General features: G+C 35.1%; 1 protein-coding gene across 1 annotated transcript in view; it reads left to right on the top strand.

Moving 5' to 3' along the window:
* SEC22A (SEC22 homolog A, vesicle trafficking protein) overlaps positions 1-22,628 on the top strand; it is a gene marked incomplete at its 3' end in the record, with an annotated part of 71,149 nt that overhangs the window by 9,883 nt on the left and 38,638 nt on the right. Inside the window, exons 3-4 of the mRNA XM_079704756.1 lie at positions 7,231-7,394; positions 8,548-8,742. Of these exons, the coding sequence (XP_079560882.1) occupies positions 7,231-7,394; positions 8,548-8,742 (359 nt within the window). The remainder of the gene's footprint in view (positions 1-7,230; positions 7,395-8,547; positions 8,743-22,628) is intronic.

Raw genomic sequence — 22,628 nt, 5'->3', positions numbered from 1 at the left:
CCAGGAATGCTGTTTTAGACTTACCTGCCTTTTGGTTTTTGTTTCTGGCTTTCCTTTCACTCTTTGGTGGTATTTTCTGATTATGGGAGTAAGAGCTTCAACAAGGACCCAGTTATTAAGTACCTGCAATTGCTAGGCAATTTAGTTACTTTTCATTAAATTTTGCAACAGCTCTGTGAATGGCTTTTAAATAGAACTTTTCCCCATTGCCAAGGGCAAAAACACAACTCACACTGGCTTAAGCAAAAAAAGGGTATTGTGAAGGATAAGCCAGTTACCTAGTTGGCTGGAGCCAGGGAATCAGATGTTATCAGGAATCTTTGTCTCATTTCTCCAGTCTTTCCGTTTGCAGATAGATATTCTGCACATATTGGAAAACACTGCACAGGTAGCTCCAGGCTTACTTCATTCCAGCTGGCAACCCCACTGCCTCCATGTTTCAAGAAAAGGATTTCAATTGGCCTTGCTGTGTCATGGCCCATTTCTGGACTAACATTGTGGTTGGAGGGCTAAGGTACTCTTAGTTGGCCTGGCCTGGATTACATGCCCACCCGTTTGATGGGCAGCTTTATCAAAGCCATATAGAATAGGTGGTGGGGCTGGAAATAGTTCTCCAAAGGGAAGGGGAGAAGGGACGCTGAGCAGATAGCCATTGTAGTACTACCACCCCTATTTTCAGATGAGGGAACTGAGACTTAGGGATGTAAAGAAACTTGTTCAAAGTCACAAAGCTAATAAATGGTATATCTGACATACAGTCCTTTTTTAAAAAAAATTTATTTATTTATTTATTTATTTATGGCTGCGTTGGGTCTTCGTTGCTGTGTGCAGGCTTTCTCTAGTTGCGGCGAGCGGGGGCTCCTCTCCCTTGCTGTGCGTGGGCTTCTCATTGCGGTGGCTTTTCTTGTTGCAGAGCATGGGCTCTAGGCATGTGGGCTTCAGTAGTTGTGGCACGCAGGCTCAGTAGTTGTGGCTGATGGGCCCTAGAGCGCAGGCTCAGTAGTGTGGCTCACGGGCTTAGTTGCTCTGCAGCATGTGGGATCTTCCCAGACCAGGGCTCGAACCTGTGTCCCCTATATTGGCAGGCGGATTCTTAACCACTGCGCCAGCAGGGAAGCCCCATACCGTCTTTTTGCTTCAGCAATCACATTATTCTCTGGTAAAAGATGGAGTTACCTCCTTTTACCCTTAACCTCTTTCTTGACAGGGTGCATTCCTAATTCTCCTAATTCTTTTCATTTTATGGACAGCAGAATTAACCAGGGAAGAGAATTAAGTGAAACTACCCCCCCCCCTTTTGGTTCAGTAATGATGAGGAACAGAGTATATGCGAAGTCTAAAATTGATGAGATAGCATTGTCTCATTGAAGACAAGGTGTTTGGTGGGGAGGGGGTGTGACGGGAATGCAACCCACCAGTAGCTACCAGACCACTTGGGGGAAGAATGTAACCTGTGTTTTGTCTCATTATTAGCATCATATCACTTTTCTACCGTTTATTATGGTAAAATCCACAGCTTTTCAGCACCACATATGTTAAATAGACTCTTATGAACTGGTCTAGGAATCTAATTACTCTTACAGTACAGTTTCTGTAGGTGCAGTAAACTTCTGGAATACAACTAACAGGCAAATGAGGGATTATCTATGATTGGTTATCTGAAAAAAGTCAGGATCTTTATTCTCTGGTGTGTGAAGGTGTGAAGGTATTAGGGTTAGTGGGAAAGGGTGAATCAGGAGATTAACTCTGCAGAAAAAGAGAATGAAGGGTGTTAAAGGCAAATTTTGTATCCAAGGTTCTGATGGTGTAATCACCTTTGGCTGCTTAAAATCATTTGATTCTCCTTTAGCTTATTGTTGTAAGTTGCTATCACCTGGCATATTACATATTAATACATATTTTCTTATTTAATGAGGTTTAAATTAGTGACTAAAATGGGTCTTTTATTTATGGGATAATGTATTTAGCTCTTCACCATTGGAGGGTAATTAAAGGTTGGCTACCTAAGAGAGGAATAAGTGAGAAAATACGAAGTTCCTGGTAGAATGCTGCTCATGGCAGACAGTGTTACTGAGTTCTCTTTCTGGTTCTTATCACCTTACTGTCCTACTGATGGCGAAGTCTTGTTTTCACCTTGTTTCTCATCAGATGTATATGGTGATAATAAATTCATAAGGTATACTGACTTTCATAACATCAAACCCTTTTTTTATATTTAAAAGTGTAAACGCTTTATTTTAGGGAATGGAGTTCAGTATGGAAGGTTCTCTTTCGAAAATAAAATTTTTCTTATGCTTAACAATTTTAAGAGTAGATTAGAGAGTTCATGTCCTACTGGAGAACTTTTCTTCACCCAGGAAAGCTATTTACTGGGTAAATATGACTACAAAGGATAAGCAGATTTCCTGTGTGCAATGATACAATAGCAGAATGAAAACTATATGTAATACAAATATTATTGCTGTTTCAATTTATAAATAGTTTGCTATATATTTTGTCATTTGGCATGCTAAAAAATTCAGTTTTGTTTCTTTAATCTTGTTTTGTATATCGTTTTAAGTGTATTCCCAGTACCTAATTGCAGGCGCCTGGCAGGCAGGGACTTGGTCTTTGACATCAGAGCCTATAGAGTAGAATGCTGGACATATGCTAGGTGCTCTATTATTTGCTGTGGGGAAGATCATCGTTTTCACTTATTATTTAGTTTGGTACAGCAAGCCAGCACGTCCTAATAATGTCGGTGTTTAATTGGTGATGTCTAAAATTTTTTTGACATTTCATAAATAAAATTAGATACCAGGAAAAGTTTAATGTCTAAAACCACTTATTCGTTTTGTTGGACTTTAGGAATCACTTGAGGTATGGCCTGCTTGGATACATGATAAAATTAGCTTTTGAACAAAGTGATTGAAAGAGGTAAATCCTTCTACCTGGAGTTTGAACTTCCACCAGCCTTACCTGTTCAAGACATACTTGATCTTGGAAGGCCCCAAAGAAGTTCCTAGTGTGTGTGCTGTGGAGAGGAACCAAAGATGTAATGAGGTTGGATAAATTCCTTGGCCAGAAGAAAGGCAGTAGCTATAGAGATCAAATCCCATTGGTCCCAAAGCACAGAAGTGGAAGGAAATAAAAAGGAAATTAGAGCAAAGTAGGAAGAAAACAATGGCAATTTAAGAATTGTGCTCAAGGTGGAGAAAAGAAGACTTTGTGTTGTTGTGAGATTAGTAATGACAGTGATAAAAGGAAAGCAGACATACTTGTTAGACCTTTACAACCATCTGGAGGTACTCACTGCAGAGGTGAGTAATTCTACATGGTCCCTGAGAACAGCCCTGTGTTTTAAGTAGGGGGATGTTGAAGACTCAGTGATCTGAACTGAAGCCTTCTGGTAACACTGACCTGGAAGAGCAGGCGAAGTTCTGCTCCCTTCTGTCATTTGTCAAGTATTTGTTGACCTTCTTCTTTGTGTAGATACCACTGAGCTGTGCAATTATCTGTGCACAATATACTAAACAAATTAGGTATAAATGAGTAAATGAATGATGCCATCTGTGCACTCATTTATTTACTAACTTACTGAGCACTTATTGCGTACTAGACATAATATTCTAGATGCTAAGAATACAGTGGTGAACCATAAAGAAATCATCCCTGCTCTCATGGAGCATAGATATTAGTGAGAGACATTACAACAAACATACAAATATATAAGTACGATCTGGGTTAGTTACATGAAGAAAAATAACAGGTGCTTTGTTTACAATAAAGTAAGAATGAAATTAGATAAAATATGTAATATATTTAGCAAAGGGCCTAGTTCATACTAAGTGGTCAGTAAACCGTACCTGCTACTGTTACTATTATTACTACTACTTTTCTTCCTCCTCATCAAGGCAGAAGGATAACAGCCAGATTGTCTATAACAAGTGAGCTAAATGAACCTGATGGACAGGCTAAAGGCTGCACAAACTGGCATGCCTCTAGTGACGTTAGACTATTTCATGTGAGTAGTCCTCAGTGTGATGGTAGGAGTCTTTCAGTTTGTACCAGTGATATGAAAAAGTAGAACTTTTGGTAACAAAGGTAAATCGACAGAGCTATATGTACTTTTGGAAAACTGGCTTTGCATTTCAAATAAATACAGCATTGTAAAGGTAAATTCACTATGAAAAGTCACAATATTATAGAATATAGCATTTTCAGAGAATATCATGCATTTATAGAAAAATAAAGACTTTGGAATAAAGACTCTCTGAAAACGTTAACATACAACCTTAAAAACATAGGATTTTTTTTTTTAATTTCACAAAAAATTCTCCAGTTAGATTGAGCTCAAGCAAGAAAAACCATTTGGGATAAACTCACGTAGGTGTCTGTGGTTCACTTATTAATATGGAAGTAAAGTAAAACCCTGTTATAGCACAAGAAATGGAGTCTAAAAGCTTCAGTCATCTTATTGAAGCATAGTGAAATAACTCCTAGCTAGCCACTTGGAAGTTCCAAATGTGTAGAAGCCAATCACCAATTGTGTTTTATCCCAATTCAAGTTATTGTAAGATATATTTGAATGCTAATGACATGTCAAAGAATTTTGATAACGACAGGGAAGATTATTTTGGAAAGGGAAAAGTACTTGGGAAAATCATACTTTGATTTTTGATTTAGTTGTCAATTTTGTAGGAAAATACAGTATGTTATGGCTAAACTTTTTTGACTGTGACCCATAAGAAGAGATGCATTTTACTTTGTGACCATTACTTAACATACAAATAGGATAAACAAAAGTTTTATGAAACAATAAGCATTCTGGTATTTTCTGTTATATTCTATTTCCATTTTTAAGAAAATGCTGTGTGTAATTCACTGAACTAATTTTATGATCTGCTAGTGGGTCACAACTTGGAGTTTGAAAAACATTGCATGAAATGACTATGTGTTAAGTGGAACTTCAGAAAGGAATTCCAGGTTATTCCAGAAGCATAAGATCAGCACAATTTCACTAGTAGTATATCCCACACCATTAATAATAGATGATTAATAGGTGCGAACCCCACATCATTTGGCTGCCTTGGGTGGTCTTTTAAGAAAGAAAGATATATGTACATTTGCTTGCATATGCATAAACTCTCACTGGAAGGATACATACGAAATTAATAACATGAGTTGCTAGAGGGACAGAGAACTGGCTGTCTTTGAGCAGAGGTGGAAATAAGACTTCAAGTATAGTATTTCCTTTCATTTTTCATTCTTTTAAAATTTGAGTCATGTGAATATATTTATTTTAAAAGTTAAATTAAAAATAATAAATAAATTCTGCTACTACAGTATTAGAGAAAAGAGGGGAGAGGGGGACTCCAACATGGATCAGGGTTTGGCAGTAAAAATTGCTTTGATAGATTAGCAGTGTCTGGCATGGGAGTGGGAGTTACAGCCTGTATGCTCTGTTTGCTCCCCTTGATCTAGACCAGAGCTATGTTGATAGTACCATGAAAGAATGTTTAAGTGACTCATTAAAAAGGGTTAATTTTTGTCCCATACTCTGCTTGTTACAGGGGAGTGTATACTTTATTTTAGAAAAATTTTTTAATAGAAAATGGTTAATTTAAACATTTTTGTTTTTAATTTTTAACTTGTTATTTAGAAATACTTTCAAACTTTCAGAAAAGTTGTACAAATAAGAAAATTACAAATCATACTTGTTCCCAGACTCACCTTTTGTTAACATTTTACCCCATTTGCTTTATTGTTTTATCTGTCTACCTATCTATCTGTCTGATTTATTTTTGTCTGAACCATTTGAGAGAAACTTACAAATACCATGCCCCTTTATTCCTAACTACTTCGAAGTGTATTTTCTAAGATTAGGGATATTCTCTTACTTAACTATAGTACAGTTATCAGGTCTATTAAATTTAATATTGATACCATACTTTCACCTAAACTACTCTACTGCCTGTTTTCCGTTTTGTCAGTTGACCCAGGAATATCCTTTACAGCATTTTTCCCCCTCTCTGGCACAGGATCCAGACTAGGGTTAGGTATTACATTTAGTTGTGTCTCTTTAGCCTCCTGTGATCAGAAACATTTCCAAAGCCTTTATTTCTTTGTTTACAACATTGAGGTTTTTAAAGAATACAGCACCTCTATCCCTCTTTAAAGAAAATAGAATGTTGATTATTCTGATGTTCCTTCATGGTTAGATTCAGGTTATGCATTCTTAGCCAGAATACTACGTAGCTGACATGTCTTACTGAGGCACAGGAAGCCCATCTTCCCCTCATTAGAGATGTTAAAGTACTTGGTCAAGGTGTTGTCTAGTTTCTACTGTATAATAAATACAGTAGAATTCCCTTGCAGCCAATAAACAATCCATGGGAAGACACTTTAAAGCCATGCAAAATTTCCTGTTCCTCACCAAAATATCCACCTAGATTTAGCATCCATTGATTATACTTGCTTGATCCAATTTTTGCTCTGTGGGTTGCAAAACGCTGATTTTTCCAGTTCTAACACTATTTCCACATTTACCAGGTGTCACTCAGCATACTGCTGTGAACAAGAGTCTTCCTTTCTTCCCTTTTGTTTGTTGTTATGAACTCATAAATTCTCTTCTTTCCCCCTAATGATTTATAATTCATTATTATGTGAGTAGAGGATTTGATGCTGGGGTCAGTGGATGACTTTAGGAGGTCAGTAATCACCTGACCTTGAAATTGTGTGCCAAGTTCTGGGTTGTTTCTGGGGAGAGTGTCCATAACTTTCATCAGAACCTCTAAAAAGTTCTTGATTCAAACAGTGTTAAGTTCCACTAGGTTGAAGGGTTGAAATGTTAAACTGTTACCCTTATCTGTTTGAATAGTCTTTCCTGATTTCTACCCCAAGTGATAAGTAACTGAAGTGTTAGAATCAAAATATGTGTCCCTCTCTATAGATGCGTTTCACTTTTTTAAAAATTAATTTTTAGTGGAATATAGTTGATTTACAATGTTGTGTTAGTTTCTGCTATACGGCAGAGTGAATACATTCCAATTTGTTGTCTACTGTTTTTAAATTACAACTGAAACTAGTATCATATTTTGGTTCCTTTTTTTTTGCTGAAATATGTAATAAATGTTAATATCGTCATTGCCTCTGTAGCAGCAGTTTATGGTGTATAGAGCCAGTCTTCTGAAGTAACGAATTACCTTGATTTAATTTGAAATTTTAAATCCAATGTTTTTTACACTGTAGTTTTATTAGCTCTATGGGAGTGAGCTACATGATGTTGTGCACTGAAAATTACCCAAATGTTCTGGCCTTCTCTTTCCTGGATGAGCTTCAGAAGGAGTTCATTACTACTTATAACATGATGAAGACAAATACTGCTGTCAGACCATACTGTTTCATTGAATTTGGTAAGGGCCTGATTTTTTTTTTCTTTTTCATTATCCTGTCTCCATTCAGTCATAAATGATTTTTCATCTAATACTGAGGGGCAGAGGGAAAACTCAGAAAATTCTGCTAGCTTGCTTTTGACAGAATAATTTGACAAATGGTCTATAAATTATGGCAACTTCTTCATTTAGGTGCCTCTTAAAAAAATTCTGTTTGAGCTGTGTAGAGGATCCTGATGATTGGTTCAAAGAATTAATTCCAGAGGATAATTTTTCAGTGAGAAATTTATAAGCTAGAGGTTCAGAGTTTTGTGTTTATGTGATAGTATTTTTAGGCTGCTTAATGTAGAACAGAGGTTGGCAAACATTTGTTGGAAAGGACCAGATAGTACAAAATTTTAGGCTTTAAGGATCATTTGATCACTGTCACAGCTACTCAGCCCTTGCTATTATAGCTTGAAAACAGCCATAGGCAATACATAAATGAATGAGTATAGTTATATTCTAATAACATTTTATTCACACACAAAAAAAATCAGGCTAGATTTGGCCTATGGACATTAGTTTGCTTGACTCCTGATGTAGAAGAGGGAAAAAAAGTAAATTCAAGGTGTAAATAGTGAAACTAAAATTGGAAGAAATTTAGGAAATGTCTTTTGTTTTCATTAAATTTATTCTTTAAAAATCTGTTCTAATGGTGTAAGCAATAAATAAAACAGATTTATATGAACATGCAATTTACAGTGTATGTTTTAATGTAATTACAACTGGTAAATACTGACAGACTTAATATTTTATGAGATCTGAATCCCTATAAAAATGAAGACTGGTTTAAATTTAAAGGGAGCTGTTTTTGGTTTTTTTGTAGAAGCTCAAAGTAATTCCTTGAAGCAGATATAATAGTAGAAATATTCTCACAGTCATGTAATATTAAATCCTTAGTATATTTATAGTTATTAATTTCTAGAGTATAATTTCTAGTGAGAAAAACTGATGATGCCATGATATATTAACCATAAACACAAATAGTATTAAGACATTCCATGACAGATTGAACAGTTTGGGATAGCAAATTAAACCATTTATCACAAAATTTACTGTCCATAAACATCACACTTTCAAATGATTTAATTAACAAATGACTGCAAGGAAATTTATTTTTTATTTTACATAGATAACTTCATTCAGAGGACCAAGCAGCGATATAATAATCCCAGGTCTCTTTCAACAAAGATGAATCTGTCTGACATGCAGATGGAAATCAAGCTGAGGCCCCCTTATCAAATTTCCATGGGTGAACTGGGGTCAGCCAATGGAGTCACATCTGCATTTTCTGTTGACTATAAAGGTGTTGGTAAGATTTCTTCTGGTGAGTTCTGGATCTCAATTACTTCATTAAAAAAATATTTTCTAAGAACCGAGGAACTCTTAAAAATGAATTAATTTATTCTAAAACTTTAAAGTAAGTACATGAGAGAATGTAGAAGTTCAAAGTAATCATTTCTCCCAGTGTTTTATATAGTCATCTCTCAGATATGTGACTAATCAGCAATCTCAATTGCTTTTAAACAGCATTCTCAAAGGAACTCTTTGCTAGGGAAACATTCAAGAAGATTTCTTGGTACACATTCTTCTAGGAAAGAATAATAATTTGTTCGTAATATATACCTATGGCATGTAAAGTGCTTTGCATTATGTAAAAATGACTACATTCAAGGTTAGGGTTCTTGACTGTCACAGCACATATGATCATCTATTCAGACATCCCCTCCCAAACAAGGAATACAGTTCTCAACAGTTGGGACATGTTGAAAATTTCTGCTTAAAAGTGGAACCCTTGTTATTTTATAAGGTAGCATATGCTGTTGTTGAATTGCTTATTTTAAAAATTCTTTTTTGTATTTTGAGCTAAAATCTGTTCCCTATAATGCCTACACTTGTCTAAGTTCTGTGACCTCTCCCTCCCTGACTTCAGCTGTACCAGAACTTTGATGTCAGCAACTCTGTGTCCTTTCTAGTCTATTAGTCTGATTGACTTCATATAAAATATCCCCAGTTTCCTTAGCCTTTGGTAATTTGAAACCCTCCTCATCCTGGAAGCTTCCTCTTTATATGCTTTTGTTTATTGGTATTCTTTAAAAGTGGCATTTAAGGCTGAACAGAACACTTCATATTTGGTTTGATTCATACAAATTATGGGAGAAAAGGGAAGCAGATTTCACTAAAATGATCCAGCTAGTCAGGAAACAAGTAAACAAGCAAATAACAGTAACAAACCCTGGGGGAGAGGAGGTGGATCAGTACTTAGAGTTGTTAAAATATGTTATCTAAAATGTCCAGTTTCCAATTAAAACAAATTACAAGACATGCAGAAGAAAAGGAAAGTATAATTCATACACTGGTGACGGGGTATGGTGGGGAAGGCAGGCAATAGAAACTGCCTGAGAGAGTGATCTGATGTCAGATTTAACAAAGTGTTCAAAGTAGCCATTATAGTTTTCTTCAAAGAGCTAAAGAAAACCATGATTAAAGAAGTAAGGAAGGTATGATGGTGATGTCATATTAAATAGGCAGTATTAATAAAAGATAGAAATTATAAAGAAAACCAAATGGAAATTCTGGAATTGAAAAATACAGCTGAAATAAAAAATTCACTAGTTGGGCTCAACAGTAGATTTGAACTGGCAGAAGAAAGAGTTAGTAAACTTGATAGGATTGAGAGAGATTATGCAAGTCAAAGAGCAGAGAGAAAGATGAAGAAAAATGAACAGAACTTCAGAAAAATATGGGGCACTATTAAACACACTAACATATGCATGATGGGAGAACCAGAAGGAAAGAAGAAGAGAGGGGAGCAGAAAAAGTATTTGAAGAAGTAATGGCTGAAAAGTTTCCACTTACTCAAAAAATGTTAATCTATTCCAGGAAGCTCAAAGAATTCCAAATAGGATACATGCAAGAGATCCACAAATAGATGAATTATACTAAAAATCCTGAAAGACAAAGACAAGGAGAAAATCTTTAAAGCAGCAAGAGAAAAACAGCTTGTCATTTACAAGGTTTACCACAACAAAATTAACAACTGGCTTCTCAACAGAAACAATGGAGACAAGAAGGTGGTGGGATAACATGTTCAAAATACTCAAAGGAAGAAAAAAAACTTCAACCAAGAATCTTGTATTCAGCAAAACTGTCTTTCAAAAATGAAGGTAAAATAAAGATATTTGCAGATAAGCAAAAGATGAGAGAATTTGTTGCTGGCAGACTCACCTTAAAAAAATACTGACAGTAGTTCTTCATATTTGAAAGCCAGACCTAGACAATAATTTGAATCCATACCAAAAAAAAAGAAAAATAACAATGGTAAAGGTAATTATAAAAGATGGGAAGAATGCATTTTCTTCCTTCTGCTAAGTGATTTAAAAAGCAATCATAGGGCTTCCCTGGTGGCGCAGTGGTTGGGAGTCCGCCTGCCGATGCAGGGGACACGGGGTCGTGCCCCGGTCCGGGAAGGTCCCGCGTGCCGCACAGCGGCTGGGCCCGTGAGCCATGGCCGCTGGGCCTGCGCGTCCGGAGCCTGTGCTCTGCAGCGGGAGAGGCCGCAGCGGTGAGAGGCCCGCGTACCACCAAAAAAAAAAAAAAAAAAAAAAAAAAAGCAATCATATAAAACAGTGTATATATATCATCTCAATAGATGCAGAAAAAGCTTTGGACAAAGTTCAACACTCACTTACGATAAAAACTCTCCAGAAAGTGGGCTTAGAGGGAACCTACCTCAACATAATAAAGGCCACATTCAACAGACCTACAGCTAACATCATACTCAGTGGTGAAAAACTGAAAGCATTTCCTCTAAGATCAGGAACAAGACAAGGATATCCACTCACCACTTTTATTCAGCGTAGTTTTGGAAGTCCTGGCCATGGCTATCAGAGAAGAAGAAGATAAAAGGAATCAAAATCAGAAAAGAAGAAGTAAAACTGTCACTGTTTGCAGATGACATGATACTATACATAGAAAATCCTAAAAATGCTAATAGAAAACTGCTAGAGCTCATCAATGAATCTGGTAAAGTTGCAGGATACAAAATTAATAAACGATAACAATGAAAGATCGAAAGAGATTAAGGAAACAATCCCATTTACCATCACATCGAAAAGAATAAAATACCTAGGAATAAACCTACCTAAGGAGGCAAAACACTTGTACTCAGAAAGCTATAAGATACTGATGAAAGAAATCAAAGATGACACAAACAGATGGAGAAACATACCGTGTTCTTGGATTGGAAGAATCGATATTGTGAACGTGACTATACTACCCAAAGCAATCTACAGATTCAGTGCAATTTCTATCAAATTACCAATTGCATTTTTCACAGAATTAGAAGAAAACATTTTACAATTTGTATGGAAGCACAAAAGACCCCGAATAGCTAAAGCAATCTTGAGAAAGAAGAACAGACCTGGAGGAATCAGGCTCCCTGACTTGACTATACTACAAAGCTACAGTAATCAAAACAGTATGGTACTGGCACAAAAACAGAAATATAGATCAATGGAACAGGATAGAAAGTCCAGAGATAAACCTATGCATCTATGGCCACCAAATCTATGACATAGGAGGCAAGAATATACAATGGAGAAAAGACAGCCTCTTCAGTAAGTGGTGCTGGGAAAACTGGAAAACTACATGTAAAAGAATGAAATTAGAACACTCCCTAACACCATACACAAAAATAAACTCAAAAAGGATTAAAGACCTAAATGTAAGGCCGGATACTATAAAAAACTCTTAGAGGAAAATATAGGCAGAACACTCTCTGACATAAGTCACAGCAAGATCTTTTTCGATCTACCGCCTAGAGTAATGAAAATAAAGACAAAAATAAACAAATGAGACCTAATTAAAGCTTTTGCACAACAAAGGAAACCATAAACAAGACAAAAAGACAACCCTCAGAATGGGAGAAAATATTTGCAAACGAAGCAAGTGACAAGGGATCAATCTCCAAAATATACAAACAGCTCATGCACCTCAGTATAAAAAAAAACCCAACCAATCAAAAAATGGGCAGAATATCTAAATAGACATATCTCCAAAGAAGACATATAGATGGTCAACAAACAAATGAAAAGATGCTCAACATCACTAATTATTAGAGAAATGCAAATCAAAACTACAGTGAGGTATTGTCTCACACCAGTCAGAATGGCCATCATCAAAAATTCTGTGAACAATAAATGCTGGAAAGGGTGTGGAGAAAAGGGAACCCTCCTACACTGTTGGTGGGCTTGTAAATTGGTACAGCCACTATGGAGAACAGTATGGAGGTTCCTTAAAAAACTAAAAATAGGGCTATCATATGACCCAGCAATCCCACTCCTGGGCATATATCCAGAGAAAACCATAATTTGAAAGGATGCATGCACCCCGATGTTCATTGCAGCACTGTTTACAATAGCCAGGACATGGAAACAACCTAAATGTCCATCGACAGAGGAATGGATAAAGAAGAATGTGGTACATATATACAGTGGAATATTATTCAGCCATAAAAAGGAACAAAATAGTGCCATTTTCAGAGACATGGATGGACCTAGAGATTGTCATACAGAGTGAAGTAAGTCAGAAAGAGAAAAAAAAATATCGTATGATATCGCTTATGTGTGGAATGTAGAAAAATGGTAGCAGTGAACTTACTTGCAAAACAGAAATAGAGTCACAGATGTAGAGAACAAACTTATGGTTACCAAGGGGGGAAGGGGGGTGGGATGAATTGGGAGATTGGGACTGACATATATACACTACTATGTATAAAATAGATAACTAATGAGAACCTACTGTTTAGCACAGGGAACTCTACTGAATGCTCTGTGGTGACCTAAATGGGAAGGATGTCTTAAAAAAGAGTGGATATATATATACGTATGACTGATTCACTTTTCTGTACAGCAAGAAACTAACACAACGTTGTAAAGCAACTATATTCCAATGAAAATTAATTTAAAAAAGCAATGTATATAGTGTATTTTGGTGCCTGTGACATATAGAAATGTAATACATTTTCTAACAACAGTACAAGGGAGGTGGATGGTAGAAAAGTTGCATTGGGTTAAAGAAATGACTCCATACGGTAATTTGATTCCACAAATGAACAAATGAAGAAAGCCAGAAATGATAAGAATTCATATTAACAAAACCTACAAAAATATAATTGTTCTTTTTTCTCTTAGTTTCTTTAAAAGACATAAAATTATGTAAAGTAATAATTATAACAATGTATTTTAGGGTTTATAGTATTTATAAATGTAATATATATAATCACACATATATATATTCAGCAATTCCACAAAAATGGGAGAAAGGAAATAGAGCTATATAAGAGTAATGTGTCTATAGCTCACTTAAGTTAGTATAAATCTGAATCTGTTTCTAATAAATTAAGGTGTATTGATAGATGGTAAATCCTAGAGCAGCCACTAAGCAAATAACTCAAAAATAGTGAAAAATCATTAAAGAAAAATACTGCAGTATGAAATATTCACTTATTGCAATTATAGCAGTAAAGGAGGAATAGAGCAAAAAGGTATGAGAGATATCAAAATAAGTAAGAATGGCAGATATAAATCTACTGTCTCAAAAATCACATCATATGTGAGTGGATTTTAAAAATGTGACTGGATGAAACATTCTAGTCAAAAGTTAGAGATTTTAAAAGTGGATTAAAAAAAAAACAAAGATACAGATAGATTGAAAGTAAAAGGAAGAAAAAAGTTATATAATGCAAATAGCAACCAAAAGAGAGCCTGAGTGGCTATTTTGATATCAGACAAAATGGACTTTAAGACAAAAATTCCTACTAGAGACAGTGGACATTTTATAATGATAAGAGAATCAATATATTAAGGGATAACAATTATAAATATATATGCATTTATCAACAGAGCCCCAAAATACAGGAAGTAAAACCTGTCAGAAGTAAGAGCACAATGGGCAATTAAGCAGTAATAGTTGAAGACTTAAATACCTAACTTTCAGTAATGGGTATAAATGGGTAGAAGATAAACGAGGAAATAGAAGACTTAACACCATAAACCAGCTAGAGTTAACAAACATCAATAGAACACTCCATTCATTATTAGAAAATACATTTTTCTCAAGTACACATGGAGCATTCTCCTTATGCTAAGCCATTAAAACAAAACACTTCATAAATTTAACAGGATAGAAATAACACAAAGTTCTTTATCCACAATGAAAAGAAATTAGAAATTAACAGGAAAAAAATTGGGAAGCCTCACAAATACGTGGAAATTAAACAATACACTCCTAAATAAATATACGCTCCTATAATAATAATAATAATACACTTCTTTTTCTTCAAAGAAGAAATCAGGGGACTTCCCTGGTGGTGCAGTGGTTAAGAATCCGCCTGCCAATGCAGAGGACATGGGTTCAATACCTGGTCTGGGAAGATCCCACATGCTGTGGAGCAGCTAAGCCTGTGTGCCACAACTACTGAGCCTGCACTCTAGAGCCCACGAGTCACAATGGCTGAACCCGTGTGCCACAAATACTGAAGCCCACATGCCTAGAGCCCGTGCTCTGCAACAAGAGAAGCCACTGCAACGAGAAGCCCGCACACCGCCATGAAGAGTAGCCCCCGCTCACCGAAATTAGAGAAAGCATGCACACAGCAACAAAGACCCAACACAGCCAAAACTAAATAAATAATATAAAAAATGAAATAAAATATCCATCACATTAAAAAAAAAAGAAATCAGAAGGGGAATTTAGACTTTGAGATGAGTGAAGATGAAGACACATCATACCAAAACTTATGAGATGCAGCTCAAGCTGCGCTTAGAAGAAAATTTTTAGCTGTAAATATCAATATTAAGAAAGATCTCAAATGAATAACTTAACCTTCCACCTAAAGACACTGGAAAAAGAAAAGCAAATTAAACCTAAAGCAATCAAAAAGAAGGGCATAGTAAAAGTTGAAGCAGAAATAAACGAAAATGAAATAGGGAACAAAAACAATAGAGACAAATCAATGAAATCAAAAGCTGGTTCTTTGAAAAGGTTAACAAAATTGACAAACCTTTAGTTAGACTGACCAAGAAAAAGAGAAATTTACTAGATACAGACATGAAAGAGGGGCCATTTCTACTGACCTTACAGAATAAAGGATTTTAAAGGAAAACTATGAAAAACTGTATGCAAATGAGTTAGGCAACTTTGACGAAATGGACAAATTCTTAGAAATATGCAAACTACAGAAACTGACTCAAGAAGAAATAGATAATCTTAATAGACCTATAACAAGAATAGAGATTAAATTAGTAATAAAAAACCATTCACAAATTCCAGACCCAAGTGGTTCTACTGGTGAATTTTATCAAACAGTTAAAGAGTTAACCAATTCTTTACAGAATGTTCCAAAAAATAGAAGAGAGGGAATACTTTTCACCTCATTTTATGAGGCCAGTAGTATTCTAATACCCAAACCAGATTAACACATCACAAGAAAAGAAAACTACAGACCAATATCTTTTATGAACACAGATACCAAAATCCTCAATATAGTACTAGCAAACCAAATACAGCAGCATATAAAAACCATTGTACACCACGACCAAGTGGGATTTATTCCAGTGCTGCAAGATTGGTTTAACTTCTGAAAACCAATTATTGTAATACATGATATCAATAAAGTAAAAAATAAAAACCACATGATCATTTCAATAGATGAAGAAAAAACATTTGGCCAATTCAGCAGCCTTTCATGATAAAAACACTCAACAAGCTAGGAATAGAAAGGAACTTTCTCAACTTGATGAAAAGTATCCATGAAAACCCACAGCTAACCTCATACTTAATGACGAAAGACCAGATGTTCTCCTGTAAGACAAGGATGTCTGCTTTCACTACTTCTATTCAGCACTGTACTGGAGGTTCTAGACAGTGCAGTTAAGCAAGGAAAAGAAAAAAAGTCATCTGGATTGCAAAGGGAGAAAGAAAATAGCTCTGTTCACATATGATATGGTCTTGTATATAAAAAATCCTAAAGAATCAACTAAAAAACTATTAAACTAATGCATCCAGTAAGGTTGTAGGATACAAGATCAAAATATAAAAATCAGTCGTATTCTAACTACTATCAATGGACGATCTGAAAATTAAGAAAATCCTAGCAACTACTGGCCAAAACAAGGAAGATTATGCTTTCTGTTGTTTGCAACTAAAAAGAAAGAAAGAAAATCTCGTACACTGAAAACTACAAAACATAGGAACAAATTAAAGAAGACCTAAATTAATGGAAAGTAAAGTAGTCCTGTGTTCATGGATTAGAAGACAGTATTATTATGATAGCTATACTCCTAAATTGATACACAGATACAATGAAACTGTGAAAAGCCCAGCGCTATTTTTTTGTGCAGAAATTGACAAGCTGATCCTAAAATCATATGGAAATCCAAGGAGCCAAGAATAGTCAAAATAATCTTGAAAAAGAACAAAGTTGGAGGACTCACACTTCCAAACTTGCTACCAGGCTAGATAATCAAGACTATGTAGTTCTGGTGTAAGGATAGACATATAGATCAACAGAATAGAGCTGAGAATACAGAAAGAAAGCCTTACATTATGGTCAATTCATTTTTAAGAAGAATGCCAAGACAATGGTGGAAGGATAGTCTTTTCAACAAATGATGCTGGGACAAGTGGATATCTACGTGCAAAAGAATGAAGTTAGACCCCTACTTTACAAAATGTGTTAAAACTAACTCAGAATGAATTGAAGATCTAAATTTAACAGCTAAAACTATAAGATTCTTAGGAGAAAACTTAGGTGTAAATCTTTGCGATTTTGTATTAGGCAATTTTTTTTTTTAGATTTGACACCAAAAACACAATGAAAAAAGAAAAAATAGACAAGATAGACCTCATCAAAATTAGAAATTTTGTTCTTCAAAAGACACTCAAGAATTTGAAAAGAGAATTCACAGACACGGAGAAAATATTTGCAAATCATATATCTTCTAAGGCACTTGTGTCCAGAATATACAAGTAACATAACTCAAGTAACAATACAACAATTCAATATTAAAATGAGAAAAGAATTTGAATACACATTTCTACAAAGAAAATGTGCAACTAGCACATGAAAAGATGCTGAACATTATTGGTCATTAGTAAAATGCAAAGCAAAGTGATAAGGAGATACCACTTCACACCCGCTGGGATGACTATAATAAAAAAGACAGTCAATAACAAGCATGGGCAAGGATGTGGAGAAATTGGAACCTTCTTACATTGTTGATGGGGTTGTAAAGTGGTGCAGCTGCTTTGGAGAACAGTTTGGAAGTTCTCAAAAGGGTAAACATAGTGTTACCATATGACCCAGCAATTCTACTTATGGGTACATACCCCAGAAATTGAAAATGTATGTCTAAACAAAAATGGGTACACGAATATTCATAGCAGCTAAAAAGTGGAAATAACCCAAATGTACATCAACTGATGAATGGATAAACAAAATATGACATATTCAAGCAATGAAATATTACTAAGCAATAAAAAAGGAATGAAGTATTGATACATGGTACAATATGGGTGAAATTAAAAACATGAAAGAAGTGAAAGAAGCCAGATACAAAAGGTCACATAATTATAATTCATTTATACAAAATGTCCAGAATAGGCAAATCCATAAAGACAGAAAGTATATTAGCAGTTGATGGGAGCTGGAGGGAAATAGGCAGTGATAACTATTAATGGTTATGAGGTTTCTTTTTAAGGTGATAAAAATGTTATGGAATTAGATGATGATAGTACAAGTCTGTGAATATACTAAAAACTTCTGAATTGTACACTTTTAAAGGGTGAATTTTATTGTATTTGGATTATATTTCAGTTTTTAAAATCAGTAATAAATGAAGGGGTTATTACTTTGAAGACTTCCAGTAATGATGGAATAGGTAATTCAGACCAACAGTCCCGCTAAATACATGTAGAAAAGCTAAATGGAATGTATATATTATATAGAATATATAGGTCTAATATAATATAGAATTAATCTAAAATATAATCTTCCTGAAGTCTTTGGAGATCCAACAAGATTACTAAGAATTACTAGGATACAGGGGAGAATGGAGGCTCAGGGAGATGAGCCCAATGTTTGGAGCTACTTTTCCTTTGGGGGCTTTTACCAGTTCTGAAGGGAACTGCTGACGGCCTCTCAAGACTTGGGAGACAGGGATTAGAGCAGAGCCCACCAAAGTGGTGAACCTCATGAGCAACCCTTCAGCTTTGGGTTACGATTTTGCATGTTTGCACTCTAGGAGTATGGGTAGACAGGAATACGAAGTAGACAGGCTTTTACCGGGACTACAGCTTAGTTTTGAATCATATTGGTCTCTAAAATTGGGTTGAGCTGATTACACAGTGCTTTGTTCCAGAGATCCTGGGAGAAGCAAACAAATAAATTTCCTGGAAGAAATAGTCTCACAAGCTTCAAATTATGTCTACAACAAGATTTTGAAAATAGAATGGCAAACAATTATAAATAACCAGGCTCCTGAAGAGACTAGACTGTGAATGCAAACTATTAGGAACACATATGCATGTGCGTGCACACACACATGGCCTCAGGAACCATGGAAGCCAGAAGACAATGATATCTTCTAAAGGACAAAAGAAAATAACTGCAAATGTAGAATTCTGTGCCTAACAAAAATATCCTGAAAGAATGAAGTAGCAAGGATGGATATTCTTGTATTGTTCCTGATTTTGATGTTACCAGGGAAAGCTCAGTCTTAAAGAGTTAAATATAATATGATGTTAACTTAGGGTTTATATTGATGCCTTTTTACCAGGTTGGGAAAATTCCATTATATTCCCAGTTTGATGAATTAGGTTTTTATCAGGAACCGAAGTTGAATTCTGTCAAATGCTTTGTCAGCATTTTTGTCTGCATTTATTGAGATGATTGTATGATTTTTCTTTTTAAAGTCTTTATGTGGTAAATTACATTGTTAGCTTTTCAAATGTTAAATAAACCTTGCAGTTCTGTGATAAACCCCACTGGGTCATGATGTATTATTCTGTTTATATATCATCAGATCCAATTTGCTGAAATTTTGTTAAGATATTGTATCTGTATTCATGAGGGAATTGGTTTGTAGTTTTCCTCTTTTGTGATGTTTTTTGTCTGGTTTTGCTATCAGGAAAAAACTGGACTCATAGAATAAATTGGGAAGTATTCCCTCTACTTCAAAATCTGAGAAACCTTTCTGTAGAATTTTTATTTCTTCTTCTTTAGGTGTTTAGTAAGTGAAGCCTTTCGAGCTTCTGGTTTTCTTTGTGATAAGGTTTTTAACCACAAATCAGTTTCTTTGGTGAATGTAGGGTTATTCAAGTTATCTGTTTCTTCTTGATTGAGTTTTAGTAGTTTGTTTCTTTTAAGGATTCTGTCTGTTTCACCTAAGTTATTGAATTGTTTGGCATCAGTCTTACTAGAGTTTATAATTTTTATTGATTTTCTTAAAGAACCAGCTTTTGCTTTCTTTGACATTTTATTGTTTTTGTTTTCTGTTTCATGATTTATGTTCTGATGTTTGTTACTTCCTGTCTTTTGCTTCCTTAGGGTTTAGTTTGCTTTTCTTTTTCTAGGTTATGAAGGTAGAAGTTGAGGTAATTTATTTCAGAACTTTCTTTTCTAATACAGGCATTTAGTAGTATGTATTTCCCTCTAAATATTGTTTTAGCTAGATTTCATACATTTAAATGAATTGTATTTTCACTTTCAGAATGCTTTTTAATTTCCCTTTTGATTTCTTTTGCTATCCGTGGATTTGTTAGGAATGTGTTACACAGCTTTAAATATTTAGAGATTTTCCAGATGTCTTTCTGTTAGCTGATTTCAAATTTAGTTTCATTGTAGCCAGATACCAAAGTTTGTATGGTTTTAATCCTTTTTCATTTATTGAGACTTGTTTTATTCCCTCAGAGTATAGTCTGTCTTAGTCATTTTTCTGTGTTCATTTGAAAAGAATGTGTATTCTACTGTTATTGGGTAGCTGATCACCCAATATAATATCAGTGATTAATATCATTTAGACCAGGTTGGTTGATGATGTTCAAGTCTTTTATATCTTTCTGATTTTTCTGTCTACTTCATTAATTATTGAGAAAGGGGTGTTGAAATTTCTGACTATATTTGTGAATTTATATTTTTCTACTTTTAGGTCCGTTGTTTTCATTTTGTATATTTTAAATCTTGTTAAATATTTAGTATTGTTTTGTTCTCTTGGTGCATGCACACCTTTGTCACTTTGAAATTACTTTCTTCATACCTAGTAGCATTCTTAGCTCTGCAGTCTACTTTATTAATATAGCCATGGTATCTTCTTTTTTTAAATTAATGTTGGAATGGTATGTCTTTACCATCTTTCTTTTACCATTTTTGTGCTTTATATATATATTTTAAATTTATTCTATTGAAGTATAGTTGATTTACAATGTTATGTTAATTTCTACTGTACAGCAAAGTGATTGAGTTTTACATATATATATATACACACACACACACACACACATTGTTTTTCATATTCTTTTCCATTAAGGTTTATCACAGGATATTGAATATACTTCCCTGTGCTATACAGTAGGACCTTGTTGTTCATCCATTCTATGTATAATAGTTTGCATCTACTAATCCCAAACTCCCAGTCCATCCCTCCCCCACCCTCCTTCCACCTTGGCTACCACAAGTCTGTTCTCTATGTCTGTGGGTCTGTTTCTGTTTCATAGATATGTTCATTTGTGTCATATTTTAGAATCCACATATAAGTGATATCATACGGTATTTGTCTTTCTCTTTCTGACTTACTTCACTTAGTATGATAATTGCTGTAAAGGGCATTATTTCATTCATTTTAAAACTGAGTATTCCATTGTATATATGTACCACATCATCTTTATCCTTTCATCTGTCAGTGGATATTTAAGTTGCTTCCATGTCTTGGCTATTGTAAATAGTGCTGCAGTGAATGTTGGGGTGCATGTATCTTTTCAGATTATAGTTTTGTCCAGATATATGCCCAGGAGTGGGATTGCTGGATCATATGGCAACTCTATTTTTAGTTTTCTGAGGAACCTCCATACTGTTCTCCTATTTACATTGGTGCATACTGCACCAATTTACATTCCCACCAACAGTGTAGGAGGGTTCCCTTTTCTCCATACCCTTTCCAGCATTTGTTACTTGTAGACTTTTTAATGATGGCCATCCGGACCCGTGTGAGGTGGTACGTCATTGTAGTTTTGATTTGCATTTCTCTAATAATTAGCGATGTTGAGCATCTTTTTATGTGCCTGTTGACCATCTGTATGTCTCTTTGGAGAAATGTCTATTTAGGTCTTCTGTCCATTTTTTGATTGGGTTTTTTGTTATTCAGTTGTATGAGCTGTTTGTATATTTTGGAAATTAAGCCTTTGTTGGTCGCATCATTTGCAAATATTTTCTCCCAGTCCATAGGTTGTCTATTTGTTTCATTTATGGTTTCCTTTGCTGTACAAAAGCTTGTAAGTTTGGCTAGGTCCCATTTGTTTTCTTTTGCTTTTATTTCTGTTGCCTTGGGAGACTGTTGTGTCTTTATATTTAAAGAGGTTTCTTTTAGGTATCCGGTAGTTGGGTCTTTTGAAAAAAAACTCCAATTTGACAATATCTGCCATTTTACTTAGGTGTTTAGATCATTTATATTTAATGTGATTATTGATATGGTTGGGTTGAAACCCACCATCTTGGCTATTTGTTTTCTTTTTTGTCTTTTCTGGTTTTGATCACTTTTCTCTTTTCCTGCCTCTTTTTGTATTGGTTACTTTTGATCTGTTTTCTGTTCTTTGTTGGCTTACTTTACCTCCTTATTTCATTTGTTTGTTTTTGTGGTTGCTTTGGGTTTTATAGTATATATCTAATATTTTGTGGTAGGGCCACTAGGTTCTGCCATGGCTAACAAGCAAGCCAAGAATTAGTTCTCAAAATGAAAACAGGTTTTGCCTAAGGGCCGTGTCATTGCTTCAGAATACCTGGAGCCTCTTTTATGACTCTTCTTTCCAGGTTTGCAACAGGCTCAAAACATCATCCCTGTTTTCCACAGATACTTTGAGCACCACTGGATCCATGGGTCCTAAGCGCTGAGTGGCAGAATGTCCTGTATTGAAGTCTGGATCCTTCTGTTGCTCTGG

Source organism: Hyperoodon ampullatus (assembly GCF_949752795.1).
Source record: "Hyperoodon ampullatus genome assembly, chromosome: 5".
Taxonomy (NCBI): domain Eukaryota; kingdom Metazoa; phylum Chordata; class Mammalia; order Artiodactyla; family Ziphiidae; genus Hyperoodon; species Hyperoodon ampullatus.
Note: the sequence above shows the minus strand (reverse complement) of the source record. Positions and strands in the feature narration are given on the sequence as shown.